At 46.6% G+C, this 19494-nt stretch overlaps 1 protein-coding gene across 15 annotated transcripts in view; it reads right to left on the reverse strand.

Annotated features, from left to right (window-relative positions):
• Positions 1-362: 362 nt before the first annotated feature.
• The window catches only part of MAP2K4 (mitogen-activated protein kinase kinase 4), a 169692-nt gene continuing 150560 nt past the window's right edge, over positions 363-19494 (reverse strand). For 14 of the 15 annotated variants that reach the window (XM_073310273.2, XM_073310261.2, XM_073310266.2 and 11 more), the window contains 4 exons: positions 9005-9082; positions 7860-8008; positions 3959-4004; positions 363-1305 (listed from right to left, as the gene is read on the reverse strand). In XM_073310273.2, the coding sequence (XP_073166374.1) occupies positions 1192-1305; positions 3959-4004; positions 7860-8008; positions 9005-9082 (387 nt within the window). In that variant the 3' untranslated portion in view covers positions 363-1191. Of the gene's footprint in view, positions 1306-1814; positions 2049-3958; positions 4005-7859; positions 8009-9004; positions 9083-19494 lie in introns of all 15 variants that reach the window. The other variant, XR_012154740.2, reaches the window with a different exon arrangement.

Genomic DNA, 19494 nt, shown 5'->3' on the forward strand with positions numbered 1-19494 from the left:
ATATCAGACAAACTAAACAGAATATATTATTTGCAGCAGTATGCATAGCCACAGCCAAATTGGAGGAGAAGGGCTCTCAATCCTAGTCCTGGATACAGATGGCTGGAGGCAAAGCCATAGAGATTTGGTCTTGTGACAGATACTAGACTGATAAGGAGTGCCTTGTGGTCTGTGAAAAGGCGCTAGATTATGGTTTTGGAACAGGAGAGGAATTATAAATATTTACTGAATAATCACGAGATTGATTAAATTGTGGCTTATCAAAAACAGTTGTAGAGTCTATACACTGCACTTTTTGGAGTAAAAGCAAAGCCAGCTAGTGAGCATCGTGCAGCTATAAATCAGGTCACAAGCGGGTTAAATTCAATTGAGTAGTTTAATAATTTTTCAGGTCAAAGGTCTTATCTTAGCAGGTAACAATGTACAGGACACCTAGTTATAATGAAGAGTGGCTGGCTTGGTAAAGGAGAGAAGAATACATTATGTCTCATCTCTGAATATTTTAATGTTAGCATCTTTCAATGCAACATATTTTTGGTAAAGACATATTCACTATATTTAACATGATCTCTCTTTAACAGGGAGTTCAGCTGAGCACTGTCCCCAGAAAATACACTACGACTGTAAAGCAACAGAATTTCATAACAGTAAATCTATTGCACTTTGTGAAGAATAAAATCCTCCTTTGCCTTTCCAACTCCAGGAGGCAACGTATCTCGTTGGTTATACAAGTTCTTCCTCCTCCAGGCAAAGTCTCATTATGTTCAGACAAACAACGCCTAACTTTTTTATTATTATTATTATTATTACTTGAAACAATAATTGGAAGAGTTTGAGAGAAAAATCTTTCCAGTAGCCGCTGAGAAGTCTCCAAGTTTTGAGTCTAGAAATGAATTTTAGGTGCTATCCAATCACGGTCAACAAATAAATGTACTTATTTCCACATTTTATGAATATGTCCACAAAAGAGCAAGACGAGGTCTCTCTTTGACCAACACTAACACTGTGTGATCAGGTATTACAGGGATGCACTTTATATGTGACAATAGTATACAGACAGGATGGAAATAACACCAATATTATTGCACATGGTGTCTGGGCGAGCATTAAAAACACTGCAATATGTGATGAAAATTCTTTACAGCTTGTTTTCTCTCAGCCCTTTCTCTAGAGTTGGATGAAGCAGCAGTGTCAATCAACATACATCGGAGAGCTGGGAGTTGTTGGCATCTGATCCAGGATTTTGCAGACGTAGCATGCCACATCCACTGTGCGCTCTTCGTACATCAGAATGAAGGGATGTTTCTGGAAGCCAAGAAGGGAACAATAAAGTTAGTTTCCCTTTTGTGACATAAAATTGAGGCCCCAGTAGAAACTGGTACAGCACAGGGATTCGCCTGCTCCCAGATACAGTGGGGGCTGGGTAGTTACATCGTAGGACTCCAGGTACAACCTGCTCTGATGGCATTTAAAGGAAGGGAACTCCATTTCTTAAACCGACAATACAATGAATTACAATATGTTTCCGGGGTAACTTACATGGGGATGTTGCCAGGGGTTGGGAAATTCTGCCTCAGAAGTAGTGAAGTGGGAATAATAACAACAATAATAATAATACAGTAAAATCTCAGAGTTCCCAACCCCTCAGGAATGGAGGTTCTTCATAACTCTGAACAAAACGTTCCAGTTCTTTTAAAAATTTACAACTGAACATTGACTTAATACAGCTTTGGAACTTAACTTTACTATGCAGAAGAAAAATGCTGTTTTAGCCATCTTGATTTAAGTGAAACAAGCACAGAAAGTTTCCTTACCTTGTCAAATCTTTCTTTTTCCAACTTTCCCTTTATCTTTTTAGCAGTTTACATTGAACACAGTACTGTACTGTTTGCTTTTTTTTTTTTTTGGGTCTCTGCTGCTGCCTGATTGCGTACTTCCAGATCCGAATGGGATGTGTGGTTGATTGGTCAGTTCATAAATCTGGTGTTCGTAACTCTGAGGTTCTACTGTAATACTTAGTCCTTGTATCTCCATATGATCTCAAAATGCTTTATGAAAAAGGTCAATATTAGTTCCACTTTACAGATGGGGAAACTGAGGCACAGAACAGGGACGTGACTTGCCCAAGGTCACCCAACAGACCAGCAACAGAGCTGGGAACAGAACCCAGATCTCCCGAGTCCCAGTCCAGTGCTTCATCTAGAAGGCCACACTGGCTACAGCCAACACAGCATTGCAGGGGGACCAGTGACTAACAAGGTGATGAGACTGAGAGTTCTGTGGGAAGGGATGGTCTGTACTGATTGGGGTCTCCATCAGTCCCTGTGCTCCTCACCCTCCCGGACCCTAGACTGCTCAGCAGCCCTGGGCAGACCAAGGAGTGATATAGATGACACAGTCACATGAAACTGGCGAGGGAATTCCAGAAAAATGTAATTAGCCAAATGGGACTGGGACCAGGGCACCATCCACACCTCCTGAGAACCTACATGGGATCCTTAGTGACTTCCTACGCCAGACTTGCCATCTGGAGATGGAGTTTCCAGCAGCCACTGCCCCAACACTCTACTGGGCAGGACTTCAGGAATGGTGGCTTGGCACTGGCTCAGCCACCGACTGAGTCATCTGCAGCCCTTTCTGCGGCAACCTGAGCTTCCCTTGCGGGAGAGAACTGTCTGCTCTCCAATTACCGCAGGGAGAAGAATCCACTTGTAGCAGCTGTGGTTTGGTTTGCTGTGCACACGTCCCCAAATCATGGTACAGCCATGTTAAGAGAACCTGGAGTTTTAGCAGGTTCCCCAACATGAATGTTAACTGTAGAGCAGAGAAGACTTTAGCTAACAACACTTTCCTCGGGCCCTCCCACAGCGTGCAGCCTTGTGACTGCACTGTCCTTGTGGCAGAGCCTGAGGGCTGCAGAGCACTGAACGCACCGTGGCTATTTGATCCCTGACAGTGTCTCCCAGCCAGGACCTGAGCCTGCTGAGCTCCGAGATCTGAGGACCACAGGCCAGGGTGGTATCTGGGGGGCACATTTCTGTTTGAACCCGTGTACAGTGCCGTGTTAATTTGGTCTCACCTGAGTTCAGTTAGCTGATTTGCTATAATATGATCATTTGCAGAGTGTTGACGCCACTAACCTGAAAGGGGGTGCTGGTTTGCTCCTTACACTCCTATTATTTGTTCCACCTCTAGAGAAACTATGTGGCAAATGTTGACTATCGCCCAGGATTTAAAAGTGAGTGGACATTTACACAAGTTTCATTGAACAAAAGTTTCACCATCTCCAGCTCCTCTGTGGACATCAATGAACTCCCTAGGACTGGCAGGTTAGTGAACTGCTGCTGCACAGCCACCAGGGGGAGCAAAAGCCATTTTCTAGGGGACTTTTTAACTTGGCACTTAAGTGGATTTATTTATGGATTTGTTCAGAATTTAGGCCCTGATTCACCAAGGTATGTAAGCACAAGCCTCGCAGGACGACGTCTCACTGACTTCAATTACAATTGGCTAAAGTTAGGCATGTGCTTAAATACCTTTCTGAGCCAGGGCCTTGGGGTCCACGCTCCTTTACGGAAAAGCTGTCATTCTGGCAGTGCCCGGGGTGCAGGGGATTTTTTGCCACAGGATGCCAAGTCCTGGGTGGACATGCCACCTGGAAGCCATCTTGTGCTTCAAACGTGAGAGGAGGAAATCCCTGTAGCTGCTCGTGGAGCTCTATGCCTATTTCATGCAGCTCCTCAGGCAGCACAGTGTTCCACGCAGAAGGAAGGATAATGGCGTTTAAGGAGATAGCTCCCTGCAGGTGTACAGCCCACACTATACCGATCACCCGAGAAAACAGCACTTTCATACATAAACATGCAGCCTTGATCCCACTGTTTGATATCAGGAAATAGAGAACAGTTGCAATCATTCCCTCCCTTCAGCCCGCCCACTCAAACACCTCCACACTTACCAGAAGCTCTTTATACTTTGGCCTTTTGGATTCGTCCTTTGTAAGGCTAATAAATCAGAAAAAGGATTAGGAAAAGGCAGATTTGTAAACACATTCCAAAGAGATTAAACATTAGCTGTGTATGGCACACGAAACTGAACCCATTGTATAGATCCGGGGCCCATGACCCGGCTAGCTATGCTGATAGCCCCACTCACCAGACTATTGTCCAGAGTCTAAGAATTTGGCTCTTGGAATATGCCCCTACGCTTAAACTCGCCTCATTTCCACAGTGGGGGAAGCACGTTGTCAGGGCTTGTCCACACTTAAAGCACTGCACCAGTGCAGCTGCGCCACTGTAGCGCTTAGTGAAGACGCTACCTACACCAACAAGAGAGCTTCTCCTGTCAGTGTGGTTAATCCACCTCCCCAAGAGGTGGGAGCTACGTTGATGAGAGAAGCAACATAGCGCTGTCTACACCAAGGATTCGGTCAGTATAACGACTCCACACCCCTGAGCGACGTAGTTATACCAACATACGTTTACCGTGTAGACCAGGGCTAAGTGAGCTGTTAATCCCAGGGTGAAATCAGGGAAGCTCTGCCACAACCCCCAGTGGACTCACTGTAGGGAGACACTCAGGCTCCTATTGCAGAGGCGTATCCCAGACACACAAACACGAGGTCAGTGACCTGCTCCAGCCACCGACACAAGGCGGTTCCATGGATCCTGCAGGCTGGGAGGGTCAGTGTGTGCACAGAGCCAGAGCCTCAGCAGCTAGTCAGAGGACAATGAACCCTGCACTTGCTAGGGATCACAGCCTTGTTACACTTTATAGCAACTACACCCTCCCCGTCCTCCAGACTACAGCTCTGGGCAGCTCCAGAGGCTGACGATTGGGTAAAGACCTTTTAACTGGGCCAGGGGTGCCAATGTTGCCCAAAGTTATTGCTCTCCAAGAGCCATTTGGAGGCTGACCAGTGAACTCGACACAGTTCCTAGATCACCAGTGTCCATCTCCCAGACCCCAGCACACTGAAGGACTGACTGCTCAGAGCTATCATCTTGCCCATTGGGGCAGGGGTGGGACACAATTGCAGGAAGCAGCATCTGGTGTCCCTGGGAAGGCTGGGTGTGCTTGTGGACAAGCAGAGGCCAGGGCTGTAAGGTCACTGTGCGAGGATGTAGTCAAAGCACAAGAAGAACATAGGCAGTGACTAACCAGGCCAGATCAGAAAGACAAACCAACTGTGGGTTCTCAGCTCTGCACAGAGCAGTTTGCCCCTGCTGCGTGTGTGCCCTGTCACTGCGTGCTACAGCCCACGCAGCACCACGAGGCTCTGTCCCCGGCCAGGTGCACTGTTCAGAGGCTCTGCCCTGCAGTCACTATTTTATTTTACAATTAAATTTCCTTGGTTTAAAAAAAAAAAACAAAAAAACACAAGTGAAGGGAGGAAGGACGAAGGCCTCACGGAAAGGAGGCACATGTCCTAGGGAGGAGGGGGAAGTGTTTGATGCATTTTGGGCCAGATCCACTCCTCCAGCCTGTGTACCCAGGCTGAGCACAGGCGATGGCATGGGAAGCTGCACGGGCTGTGATGCTGCACAGACTCCTGTAGCTCTGATGTGCTCCCTCCCAAGGGGAGCAGCAGTGTGTTAGTACCGATGATTATTTGTGCCCGGCCCCATCAGCTGCACACACCACATCAGAGGAGATAGCCCTGCCCAAAGGCTTAGGGACATAAGAACAGTCATACTGGGTCAGGCCAATGGTCCCTCCAGTATCCTGTCTTCTGACAGTGGCCAATGCCAGGTGCTTCAGAGGGAATGAACAGAACAGGGAAATTTATCGAGTGATCCATCCTGTGTCATCCAGTCCCAGCTTCTGGCAGTCAGAGGTTTAGGGACACCCAGAGCATGGGGTTGCGTCCCTGATCATCTTAGCTAATAGCCACTGATCGATCTATCCCCCATAAACTTGCGTCTCCTGTCCCCCTCCTCCACCATCCTGGCACCCCAGTCAGACAGATCATTATGGCTGGCTCACAGCATCCTCCCTCCAACACAGGGTAGGAAGAAGTATCCACCATGCTCCTTGAAATCCCCAGTTGCACCTGACCCTACTGATTGATTCACCCGGTACACCTTCTCCACAGCCTCCTGTCCCCCTAATCTCCTATGCCTGAAAGAGAGACGCTGCAGCCATTGGAAGCTGCAGGGTTTGTGAGGAGGGACACCCTGCCTCCTATTCAAGCTGCTGATGATTTAACTGGGAATTGGTCCTGCTTTGAGCAGGGGGTTGGACTAGATGACCTTCTGGGGTCCCTTCCAACCCTGATATTCTATGATTCTATGATTCTATGCTCCTGATGCTGTCTCCCAGGCTGGCGGGAGGGAGAGGGAGCCAAGGGGCACAGGAGCAGATCCTCTAATGTCACCATGGCTTGCTTCCCCCATCCCCATTTGCCCCTGCCTGCTGGCACCCAGGGAGACACTGCACAGCTGGGCTCCCAGCTGCACAAGAGGTGTCTGCCAACTCCACTGCCAGGGGACCTTCCAGGGCCAGGGATGCCGGGGCAGAATTTGCCCATGTGCATGATGTGAGAATGCAACGTGTAGAGCCCCTGCGCCATATCCAGAGCCGCAATCAGCTGGGCACAAGAGCCATTTCTTCAGGAGGCATATTGGGCAGGCCACCTAGGGCACCATTCTTAACCCACACACGTCCAGAGTGCTGGAAAGATGCCACTAAGCCCTGCAAAGAGACACTACAGAGCAACAGCACTAAACACTCACCCTGCCACAGTGAGGGCAAATGGGGCCTGCAGAGATGTGTCAGAAAAAAGAGCTGCCAAATCCATAACCCCTTGCCCAGGAGTTCCTGCTCCATCGCTGGCCAGGAGGGGCTGCAACCAAATCCCAGTCTGTACATGCACAATGTCCACCAGGACCATGCTGGGAGCACCAGGGTCACCTCACTGGCAGAGAGGATCTGAGAGAACAGACATCCCACCCCACAGGAACCCTCCAATCACCAACAACTGAAAACACTACAGTCATGCAAGGGACCAGCAGGTGGCAGCAAAATCCTCAACAAAGCTCAGCAATTCCTACAACAAAGCACGGGAGTGAGTCTGGGAGGGAAACTCAACAAGACCAGGGGCCTGAAGACAGAGCTCTGGGGGCAAGGAGGAGGGAAGACCCGCACGGGGAACTGTCTACACTAGTCTTTTGGGCCTGAGTTAATGGATTGTTTAAAGGCTGCTGTGGACACTCCCCCGTGCATTTCTTCTTTGCCCTAAGGTGGTAAATGCAGCAACTCAGACAGTGTCCCTTTATGCAGCATAGCTGAGGTCAGAGGGGATTTTCTTTTGGGTTGCCTGAGGTTTGCTATGAACCCGGAGCCCTAGCAGAGCACCAGCCTGCAATGTCAGCCCACAGAACAGGACTCACAGGGAGAGCCAGGGAGCCTCACCTGGACCCTCTAGAGCAGGTGACCAGCACTGGTCAGAGCTGGACAAATGACTGCGTTAAGGACATAGAGACAGCTAGTGCACGCCACACAGGCTGTGGCGGGGGCTGCAGTCACCCTGCAATAGTTCCCCTGCTCATAGAGCTGTGCTTCTCGAGCCCTTGCCTATATCTCCTGTGTGTCCCGCTGCAGGTAGCCGGTTGTAACCATGTGGAGGGCCCAACTGAAGCAAGAGATGTCGGTGCAGTGGGATTTATGCAGCTGGGAGAGCGTGGGGTGCAGGTGTTCAACTGCCAGCTCCTTTGGCATGGGGAGGGATAATGAGGCTGGCTCATCTTTCGTTCTTAATTCAATATTACACATTGATTTTACTGTGCAGCTCCTGGAGTCACTCTAATGTTTCAGACCTAAAATACTCCATATAAGTTAAATCAATTTGAAACGCTTACCACAAGTTGACAAAGTTGATGAAACTTGGGGAGAATTCCCTCTCCTCTGAGTTACTCAGCTGTGGCGGGTCTCCTTTTACTACTTGTGTCAGCTGATCAAATACACTGTTCCACTTGGGATAGGGGAATCGCCCTGTGGCCAGCTCATACTGCAGAGACAGCAACAGCGTAGGCTGAGTTAGTATGAGTAACACAAAGAGCTCCTTCAAACAGGGTAGGCAAATGTCATCCCCAGATGCCCAAGGAACACACAGGGTGAGGGAGAGCTAGCCAGCCTCCCTTACATGAACCCCAGCTTCTTAGTGTCCTAGAGACAGTTGGCTGCATGAACATTTTACCCTGGGAGAACGAGAGAATGAGCATTTCAACCTGAGGGCCGGGGAAGAGAGCATGTTAGTAGTAGCTCATTCTACAGATAGGGTCAGCAAATTCTGGTTGCTTCTTACTATTCACTCCCCATGTTACCAGCTCCACCCTCCTGTGGAATGAAATAGTGCTTTCCAAGGTCATGGATGCAGACACTGCAGTAGTGTGGTTAACCAGAGAGGGGCCAATGGGTGGGATCAAGAACTGGTTGAAACTTTCTGAGTAATAAAGGTCCACCCAAAGCCAGGGCTGCTATGTGGGTTATTTAGGCAGACCTGATGTCACGGCCCTCTAGCACGCCACAAAGGGAAAACAGCATTCAAGATCCAAGCCCTTCCTCGTGCTCTCTTATCTGTATGTTGCAAGTTGTTATTCCAGTTCCATAGCTAAGTGTGGACTTCAAGGATTCAGGAAAGCCATCATCAGTACAGGGAATTAACAAATTATTTAACTTCTAGGAGGTGTCTATTTTCATCTCCAAGTGCAAAAGGGAATGACCCCCCCCTCTCCCGCCCCCAGACCCTGCTCACAGCAGAGGTGGGCTGGGACAGGAGCATCACATAGGCAGGGCCCCCCAGGCCCTGCTCACAGCAGAGGAGGGCTTCGAGTGTCACATAGTCAGACCCCACTGACTCCGCTCACAGCAGACAGGCTGGATATCACCATAGTGTGTTTGTTTTAGAAAGTTGACCAACACTATTATTGTCTAAAGCGAGCCCATAATGCTGCCCAATAAGAAAGACTTGTCCCACAGAATACAGTTTAAAGCACTCACATACCAACGTAATTCCCAAGCTCCAGACATCTGAGCGGACGTCATAACCTTGTCTGGATGCACTGGGGTCTATCCTTTCAGGCTGAAACAGAAGAGGAACCACAGTCAAGCAGTATGCAGCACAGGAAGAAATGAGTGTGCTTCTACAAACATAAAAGGATATCTCAGTACCCAGGGACAAAGCCCCATGTGCCCCCAGCAGAACTGTCTAAGGCAGACATCCAGCCCCACAGGAGGAACAGTTCACCGAACATAGTCCTGACCACTGTACTTAAGACTAGACTCCAAGGTGACCTGCAAAAGGAAATATAATGGGGCTCGGTCTCCCTTTGCTTGCAGAAAGGTGGCCTTTAAGTGGTTTTATTGTTTTACTATTTGAGGTTTTCTAACCTCAGAAATTCTCTGGCTATCAAGTCTGGCCTTCCTTGTGTTTGCAGGAGGACTCCTTGGAGAGTGAGAGAGCTGAAATGAGCACCTGCTCATCCCTCTGTTGGGGGGCCAATGCACATTGAGCACGATTGTTTCCTCCCATCTGTCTGTTGGGCTGTTAAATGGGTGTTAACAAAAAGCCAAACCGAACAAAAGGTTTTACACTGTCTGATTACAAATCCCTTTGCTATCAGTTGCCCAGGACTCACTTTTAGGTGCTTGTGAGATCATGATGCTATTAGTCCTGCTGACATCCCAAAACAGGGTAGCCAGGACCCGAATGTGTAAACCTCCAGTAGAATTACACACCACTGAGAAGGGAAACGGACACAAACCCATCTGTCCCTGTTGCAGGTCACCCTGGTGAGAAAACCCTGATGGCGTTTCCTTTTACTGAGCTATTAAAATGCCAAAGAAGTAGGCTCTCTCACAGATTTTATTACAAGAGTAAAGCTAGAAGCCATTCCCATTTGAACAGAGATCAAAATTGCAGTCAAATGCTTATATATCAGCTACAGAACTGAAACATCAGAGAAAGGGGGTAAAACTAATCTGTTAGCTAATGAGACGTGTACAGCTCAGTACACAGTGGTGGAAGGGGGCCTACAAAGCTCTCCTTGTAGTTAGAGGCATATCTTGGCACCAAGGGCCTGTTCCAAAGCCAATACAGTCACCAGGAAACTTTCCATTGGCTTCACGGTGCTTAGGAGATTAAGCTCTCACAGGTTAGCAGGTTGAAGACTGTGTGAAATGCCCCTCCTGTCACACACGTGGATCCCCACTGCCAATCAATCAGATTGCTCAGGCAGAGGACCAAGGTGGAAGGTTAGTTGGAAAGTGTTTTCATTGTTATTTTTAAAATTCCCTTTAGAAATCAGAAATCAGGCCTGATGCACTAACACACGGTAGAGAGACAATGCACTTCCAAGTAAATGTGAAAAACTACCAAACCTACCTATATCAACCCCAACGCTATAGGGGGCTTATATTCCAAGTACTGGAAAAATGAGGCACAAGAGATGACATTTTGAGCTTGTTGCTAAGGCCTACAGAGAAGGTGACTCATTTGGAAATGCGAGCTCAGATCTGTATTTAGTTTGGGTTCTTTACCCAATTCTGTTCCAGGTGAACAGGAACAGTGAACACATGGAGAACAGAAAAAGGCAAGGAGAGAATATCCTGGACCATGATCACTTCTGCCTTTGTCAAGAGGAATTAACCCATCCCAGCAGCCAAATTCCTCTTCATCCTCTTAAGAGTCAAGGACCAACATTAAGCTCTTTTTATCTTTCTAACAAGTCAGCCCTTCTACCCCCTTCATTGTTTTTGCCGCTCTCCTCTAAATTCCCATCTATTTGTCAGTGTCTTTCTGGCAATGAGTTGCCCTGCACTGAACCCAGTATTCCCAGGAGAGTCATACCTCAACTGCATAGGCTGGGATGTGCACATTTTCAAAATGGACCACATTTTCATAAAGAGATTATCTCATGGATTATTCAAAATTGCATGACATTCCTGTGACAACTAAAGCAATAATTTATTATTTTTTAAAAATTTTTATTTAAAATTAACAGGGAAGAATAATGCTAGACAACCATGTAGTGCTTTTTAACCTGTATTTTAATGTAATTTAGCAGCAAGAAATATAAACCATGCTATTTTTCAAGGACATTATTATTATGACTTATTATTTGTATAATCGTAGCACCTAGGAGCCTTCCTCATGGAACAGGATCCCATTGTGATAGGTGCTCCTACTGGATGCCCCAAAAGTCACGATTACACAGACATAAAAAAAAAAGTTATGCTAGGCAATGAGCTATCCTGGTTAAAAGGAAGCGTGGAAGCAGTGATAAAATATAATAAAACTAATACATATAGGACAGAAAGAATGGGAAGTAAATGGCAATGAATATAAGTTACAAGTTAAAAATGTAGGCAGCTGATATGGGAAGCCAAAGGAATCAATTAAATAAAAAGGTTAAAGACAATAAGGATTATAGGTCTGGATGAAAAAGGTAACTGTGTTGATACAGTATATTTGGATTTCGCCAAGGCATTTGACTTAGTACCACATGACATTTTGATTAAAAACGTGCATTGTATGGATCTAACAGGGCAGATATAAAATGGATTAACAGCTGTTTCACTGACAGATCTCAGAATGTAGTTAAAGGGGAGATATCAATGAATGGGGGCTGTTTCGAATGTGGTCCCCCAGGGATCAGATGTTTGTCCAATATTTGTATTTTTATCAGCAATCTGATCATATGAAACCTTTGCAGGTAAAGTTTGCAGATGACACAAAAACTGGTGGGGCCACAGAACGGGATGTTGTTACAGAGTGATGTAAATCACTTGGTTAAATGGTTACAATGCAAAATAATACCGCCAAAAGCAAGAACAAAGAGTGCAGATTATACCTACAAATGCTTGATTCTATCTTGGAAAGCAGTGCCTCAGAAATCAGATAATTGCCTCAACATTAGCTCTAAGTGCAATACTGCGTCAAACAAGGCTAATGCAATCCTTGGAATATCAAGTAGAAGTAGGGAAGTGATCTTCACTGTGTACATAGCATTGGAAAGTCCACTGCAAGAATATTATGCTTAGTTCTGCTGTTTGCTCTTTTAAAAGGATGTGGAAATACTGCAGAGAATGCAAAGGATGGCCACAAAAAAACCCCCAGGAGCTGGAAAACACGTAAGCCTTACAATGTGAGGCTTAAGAAAAAGCTCTACTTATTTAGCATATCAAAGAGAAGACTGAAAGGTAACTTTCTCACTGTGTATAGGTACTGACACATAGAAAAAAAGATCTGAGAACAGGGGCCTTTTCAATCTTGACAAAGGCATAACAATATCAAATTGCTGGAATTTCAACAAATTCAACCTTGAAATTAAAAATGATATGCTTTAATCCAGCTTCTAGAAGAAATACTATGGCCTGTGTGGTCATGGTGGTGCCTTCTGGCCTTGGAATCTCTACATCGATGAGTCCTCCTGCTCATCCCCTTCCTTCATGGACTGTGGAGAGAACAGCATTGCCTACATTGCTCTCACCATGCTCAGAAAACTTGGAGCTCTGCATTAAGATGACTATAGTCACATCTCAGGCTTCAGGGCTTCAGCCAGTTGCCTGCAGGGGTCAGGAAGGAATTTTTTTCCTGATGCACAACTGGCTAGATGTATTCTGGGTTGGAATTATTTTTTGCCTTTCTCAGAAGCATCAGGGATTGGCCACAAATGGAGACAGGATACCAGACAGGCTGAACCAGTGCTGTGAGGTGGCAAAGAAAAATGGAGGTTGCTTACCTGTAACTGGAAGTACTTCAAGATGTGTAGTCCCTGTGTATTTACACATGGGTACATATGCACACATGTGCAGGAGTCCGGAGATTTCTAGTAAGTGACAAGGTAGGACATGGAGCAGGTGCCTAGCTGTTCAAAGGGATGTCTTGAAAGTACTGAAAGAACAAGATTAAGATCCCTTGTGGTGTTGATTTCCCCACCAGTGGGGAAATTCTAATGAGCCCCTCCAGGAATCTGGTTTTTGTTGGAAGAGCAAAAACAGTATAATCCTCAACTGTGTGATGAAAGGCACTGATTGTACAAAATGGACCCATAGCAAGCTAATGGAAAGATCCAATGTCTTGAGAGTGAATAGTTAGTCTAAAATAAGAGGAATTCCTGCAGGTTGTGGGGATAACTGATTCTGTTGTATTCAGATGGAGAAATGTTTCCATTTAGTCAGACAGAATTTTCTGGTGGAAATCTTTCTTCTTTGGTTGAGACCGGATTGAATAGCCACCAAATACAAATGCTCTAGGTCTGAAGGGATCTTACAGTCTGAATCTCTCAGAAGCTGCCTTTACCTGTGGGGAGTTGGGTGGTGGGTGTGAAAACAGAAACTCTACTCCCTTGGCTGAAACAAAGTAACATTTCTCAACCCTTGTTGGGATGGAGGCGCAGGAAGCAGGAGTATGCCAAACTCCCTGGCTGGATCTATAATGGCCTTGTTAACTGGGAGGGCCACCTGACTGGGACCCAATGGTTGCAAGTTGCCCAGAAGCCTATGTTGTCTCTCTTGGATTTCCTCACACTGGATCTGAAGCTCAGATGCTACTCTGTGAAGGAGCTCTTGACATTGCCTGTGATCATCAGGCAGAGATGGTGAAGATGGAGTAACCACCTCATCTGGAGAGAAGAATGAAACGGCCATCAGGACTGCTATATCCAGCACAGGTTCTTCTTCTACATGCTCTGACTGAGTTGGTTGGTGCTGGCCAGGAGAGGGTAAATAGGGTTCATACAGGGATCCAGAGGGTCTGGTGTAAGAATCCCAGGGGACCCAATAATGCCAGTATGCAGGGTCAACTGGTCAAGGGAGATCCCAAGGCACTAGGTATCATTGGTTCCTTTGGAGGTCATATCTGGGTGGAGGATGGAACCTAGAGCTTCTGTCTGGACTAGTCTCTCTATATGGAGGTGATGGTTCATCTGAGACATCCTACTCATCTGAGAGAAGGTTCCCTAACTGACAGAACTGCCAGTGGCTCATGGAGGGAATAGGGGAACAACCCCGTATTCTTCCAGTCGATTCTTCTTCTGATGTTTCAGTGTTCCTGAATAAGGTTGGATTGGAGAGGAGTTTGAGTATAGGGGAGGTGAAGATCTCCTCCAGGGAGTTGTAGGTCTTGGACTGTTCTGGAGTGTGTGGTCTACTGGTGGATGGGACTGGAAGATCTGACACTGGAAGACACAGGTTACAATGGACATCAAGTCCTCTCAGGAACATGCTGGTATCAGTGCAGTCTAGCATGGAGCTCGTAGACTGTGCAGAGTCTAGCCTGGTGCTTGTAGACTGGAGCTCGTAGACTGTGTAGACTGTGCCGGTGGGGACCAATCCTTAGGTTTATGTGTCGGAACCAAGGTCAGTACTGATGGATCCTTCTCCTTCACAGTATACACTCATTTTGAGGAGTATTTTAAAGAAGATTCAGGATGCAAGAACCAACCATCCCAATGTGCAGGAAGAATAGCATATATGGCCAGTGACCAGGTTGGCTTAACAGAGACATCTTTGGTGTGCTTAAACACAAAAAGGAAGCTTACAAGAAGTGGAAACTTGGAAAGATGACTAGGGAGGAGTATAAATATATTGCTCGAGCATGCAGGGATGTAATCAGGAAGGCGAAAGCAAAATTGGAGTTGCAGCTAGCAAAGGATGTGAAGGGTAACAAGAAGGGTTTCTACAGGTATGTTAGAAACAAGAAGAATGTCAGGGAAAGTGTGGGATCCTTACTGAATGGGGGAGGCAACCTAGTGACAGATGATGTGGAAAAAGCTGAAGTACTCAATGCTTTTTTGCATCGGTCTTCACAGACAAGGTCAGCTCCCAAACTGCTGCATTGGGCAGCACAGTATGAGGAGGAGGTGAGCAGCCCTCAGTGGTGAAAGAACAGGTTTAGGACTATTTAGAAAAGCTGGACAAGCACAAGTCCATGGGGCCGGATACAATGCATCCGAGGATGCTGAGGGAATTCGCTGATGTGATTGCAGAGCCATTGGCCATTATCTTTGAAAACTCATGGCGATCAGGGAAAGTCCTGGACGACTGGAAAAAGGCAAATATAGTGCCTGTCTTTAAAAAAGGGAAGAAGGAGAATCTGGGGAACTACAGACCAGTCAGCCTCACCTTAGTTTCTGAAAAAATCATGGAGCAGGTCCTCAAGGAGTCCATTTTAAAGCACTTGGATGAGAGGAAGGTGATCAGGAACAGTCAAAATGGATTCACCAAGGGCAAGTCATGCCTGACCAACCTGATTGCCTTCTATGATGAGATAACTGGCTTTGTGGATATGGCGAAAGTGGTGGATGTGATATACCTTGACTTTAGCAAAGCTTTTGACACTGTCTCCCACAGTATTCTTGCCAGCAAGTTAAAAAAAAGTATGGACTGGATGAATGGACTATAAGGTGGATAGAAAGCTCACGAGATAGTCGGGCTCAATGGGTAGTGATCAATGGCTCGATGTCTAGTTGACAGCCGGTATCAAGTGGAGTGCCCCAGGGGTCGGTCCTGGGGCCAGTTTTGTTCAATCTGGGGCCAGTTTTGTTCAATATCTTCATAAATGATCTGGAGGATGGTGTGGATTGCACTCTCAGCAAATTTGCGGATGATACTAAACTGGGAGGAGTGGTAGATACGCTGGAGGGGAGGGATAGGATACAGAAGGACCTAGACAAATTGGAGGATTGGGCCAAAAGAAATCTGATGAGGTTCAATAAGGATAAGTGCAGGGTCCTGCACTTAGGACGGAAGAACCCAATGCACAGCTACAGACTAGGGACCGAATGGCTAGGCAGCAGTTCTGCGGAAAAGGACCTAGGGGTGACAGTGGACGAGAAGCTGGATATGAGTCAGCAGTGTGCCCTTGTTGCCAAGAAGGCCAATGGCATTTGGGGATGTATAAGTAGGGGCATAGCGAGCAGATCGAGGGACGTGGTCATTCCCCTCTATTCGACATTGGTGAGGCCTCATCTGGAGTACTGTGTCCAGTTTTGGGCCCCACACTTCAAGAAGGATGTGGATAAATTGGAGAGAGTCCAGCGAAGGGCAACAAAAATGATTAGGGGTCTAGAACACATGAGTTATGAGGAGAGGCTGAGGGAGCTGGGATTGTTTAGCTTGCAGAAGAGAAGAATGAGGGGGGATTTGATAGCTGCTTTCAACTACCTGAAAGGGGGTTCCAAAGAGGATGGCTCTAGACTGTTCTCAATGGTAGCAGATGACAGAACGAGGAGTAATGGTCTCAAGTTGCAGTGGGGGAGGTTTAGATTGGATATTAGGAAAAACTTTTTCACTAAGAAGGTGGTGAAACACTGGAATGCGTTACTTAGGGAGGTGGTAGAATCTCCTTCCTTAGAGGTTTTTAAGGTCAGGCTTGACAAAGCCCTGGCTGGGATGATTTAACTGGGAATTGGTCCTGCTTTGAGCAGGGGGTTGGACTAGATGACCTTCTGGGGTCCCTTCCAACCCTGATATTCTATGATTCTATGATTCATTAATGATCTGGATGATGGGGTGGATTGCACAGTCAGGAAGTTTGTGGATGACACTAAGTTGGGGGGTGAGGTAGATAAGCTGGAGGGTAGGGATCGGATCCAGAGTGACCTAGACAAATTAGAGGATTGGGCCAAAAGATATCTGATGAGGTTCAACAAGGACAAGTGCAGAGTCCTGCACTTAGGACGGAAGAGTTCCATGCACTGCTACAGGCTGGGGACCGACTGGCAAAACGGCAATTCTGAAGAAAAGGACCTTGGGATTACGGTGGATGAGAAGCTGGATATGGGTAAACAGTGTGCCCTTGTTGCCAAGAAGGCTAACGACATATTGGGCTGCATTAGTAGGAGTGTTGCCAGCAGATTGAGGGAAGTGATTATTTTCCTCTATTCGGCAACAGTGAGGCCAGATCTGGAGTCCAGTTTTGGGCCCCCCACTACAGAAAGGATGTGGACAAATTGGAGATAGTCCAGCGGAGGGCAACAAAAATGATTAGGGGGCTGAGACACATGACTTATGAGGAGAGGCTGAGGGAACTGGGATTGTTTGGTCTGCAGAAGAGAAGGGGTGGTGGGTTGATAGCAGCCTTCAACTACCTGAAGGGAGATTCCGAAGAGGATGGAGCTAGGCTGTTCTCAGTGGTGGCAGATGATAGAACAAGAAGCAATGGTCTCAAGTTGCAGTGGGGAATGTCTAGGTTGGATATTAGGAAAAACTATTTCACTAGGAGAGTGGTGAAGCACTGGAATGGGTTACCTAGGGAGGTGGTGGAATCTCCATCCTTAGAGGTTTTTAAGGCCCGGCTTGACAAAGCCCTGGCTGGGATGATTTACTTGGGGTTGGACCTCCTTTGAGCAGGGGTTTGGACTAGATGACCTCCTGAGGTCTCTTTCAACCCTAATCTTCTATGATTCTATGAGGAGATTTAAGTGTGTCTAAGTCCTTCGTGTGAGGACTCATCCGACATGGACAGAGTCAGGGAGAGATCCTTTCTTCTGGGAGCAGATTTCGAAGAGGGTCTGTCCTTGTGCTTGTGAGTGTGCCCATTACTCTCATGAGAAGCCCTGAGAAGGGATTTGTTAGGCTTAGAGGTTGTAGACTCAGCTCCTGAGCTTATGCTCAGAGGCCTTAGTTTGGTGTACATGATGGTCTCCCTGGCCCAGTTCTGAGTGGGGTCTCATGGCCTTTTCCATGAGATGTTCTCTTAGCAGAGCTCTCAACCCTCATGGGTTTGAGGAGGGAAGGAGTGACAGACACTGCAATTAGTGAGAAGTGAGCCTCACCAAGGCAGTAAAGGCAGCACTGGTGTTTGTTGCTCACTGAAAAGGAGCGGGGGCAGGGTATGCAGTTCTTAAACCCTGGGATTCTGGAGATAGTACTTGTCTGTGGGGAAAAAACTCCCCAAGGCAGGGAAGAACTAACTCAGCTATACTAACTATGCTACACACTAAAAACTATCAATAGCAAGAAGTATTTACAATATATTTTTATGGTTTAAGTTGAGGGAGCTACGGACACACAAGACTATGCACTGGTAAGAAGGAACTGGAGAGGCGTTGGTCCGCACCTCCCTTTATACCCTCGGTTCAGAGCATGAAAAAAACAACTGCACATTTGCAGACCAATGGATACTATTTGCCAAAAATCTCTGGACTCTGGCTTATGGTGCGCATGGGTATTCATATGTGGAATACACATAGAGAGTTGAAGAAGAATCTTCATTTTTACATGCCTGACTGGTGGGTCTTGTTCACATGTTCAGGATCATACTGACCAGCAGATTTGGGGTCAGGAAGGAATTTCCCCCCAGTCAGATTGGCTGTGACCTTGGGAGTGTTTTGCCCTCCGTTGAAGCATAGGACATGGTTTGCCTGCTCGGATCCTATGGGCATATCTCACAATATCAATTTCCATCAAAGAAAGGTAGGTTTAAGTACCTGCAGAGCAAGGCTCAGTCTTAACTGAGGAGAATGCAGAATAAGTGGTGGGAGAGGAAAGCTGCAGAAATTCAGCATTATGCAGCTCCAAACAATGCAAATATGTTCTTTGACTCTCTCAAAGCAGCCTATGGACCATCTAAATATGGCACAGCCCCCTTGAACTCGGCAGATAGCACAACCTTCATCAAAGACAAGGAGGGAATGGTGCAGAGATGGGCTCAATACTTCAATAATCTACTCAATAGACCGTCCACAGTTGATTTGTGTGTCCTTGATCATTCACCTGAGAAACCCATCGAAGATCTCGACCTCCCTCCAGTTGAGGAAGTTTTGAAAGCCATCAAACAACTGAACTCTGGCAAAACCTCCGGAAAACATGGTATTGCAGCAGAACTGTATTGCAGTAGAACTGTATAAAGTAGCAGGCCCCAAGGCCATCCAGGTATTTCATGACATCTTGAGTAGCATTTGGGAGGAAGAAGATATGCCACAAGACTTCAAAGATACTATTATTGTATCATTGTTAAAAAACAAAGGCAGGAAAGCTGACTGCAGAAACTACAGAGGCATTGCTTTCCTCTGTGCAGCAGGAAAAATACTACGTCACATTCTATTGAACAGATTCATTACAAACATATCTGAGGAGAATCTGCCAGAAGCACAGTGTGGTTTCAGACCAGGTCGTAGTACTGTGGACATGATCTTTGTCGTAAGGCAGGTCCAGTAAAAACGTTTAGAGCAGAACATGGACCTGTATACAGTTTTCATCAATTTGACCAAAGCTTTTGATACAGTCAACAGAGAGGGTTTATGAGCTATTCTGCATAAACTGGGCTGCGCAAGAAGGTTCATACAAATCATCCATCTGTTCCATGACCACATGACGCTGCAAGTGGTTGCCAGTGGTGACTTTTCTGATGTGTTCAAAATCTCGAATGGAGTGAAGCAAGGCTGCATACTTGCTCCAGTGCTGTTCAACTTGTTCTTTGCCTGTGTCCTCAAGGTACTTGGATCAGGGGATATACATCTGCTACTGACTCAATGGCTCCCTCTTTGA

The sequence above is a fragment of the Lepidochelys kempii genome, chromosome 14 (assembly GCF_965140285.1).
Source record: "Lepidochelys kempii isolate rLepKem1 chromosome 14, rLepKem1.hap1, whole genome shotgun sequence".
NCBI lineage: Eukaryota > Metazoa > Chordata > Testudines > Cheloniidae > Lepidochelys > Lepidochelys kempii.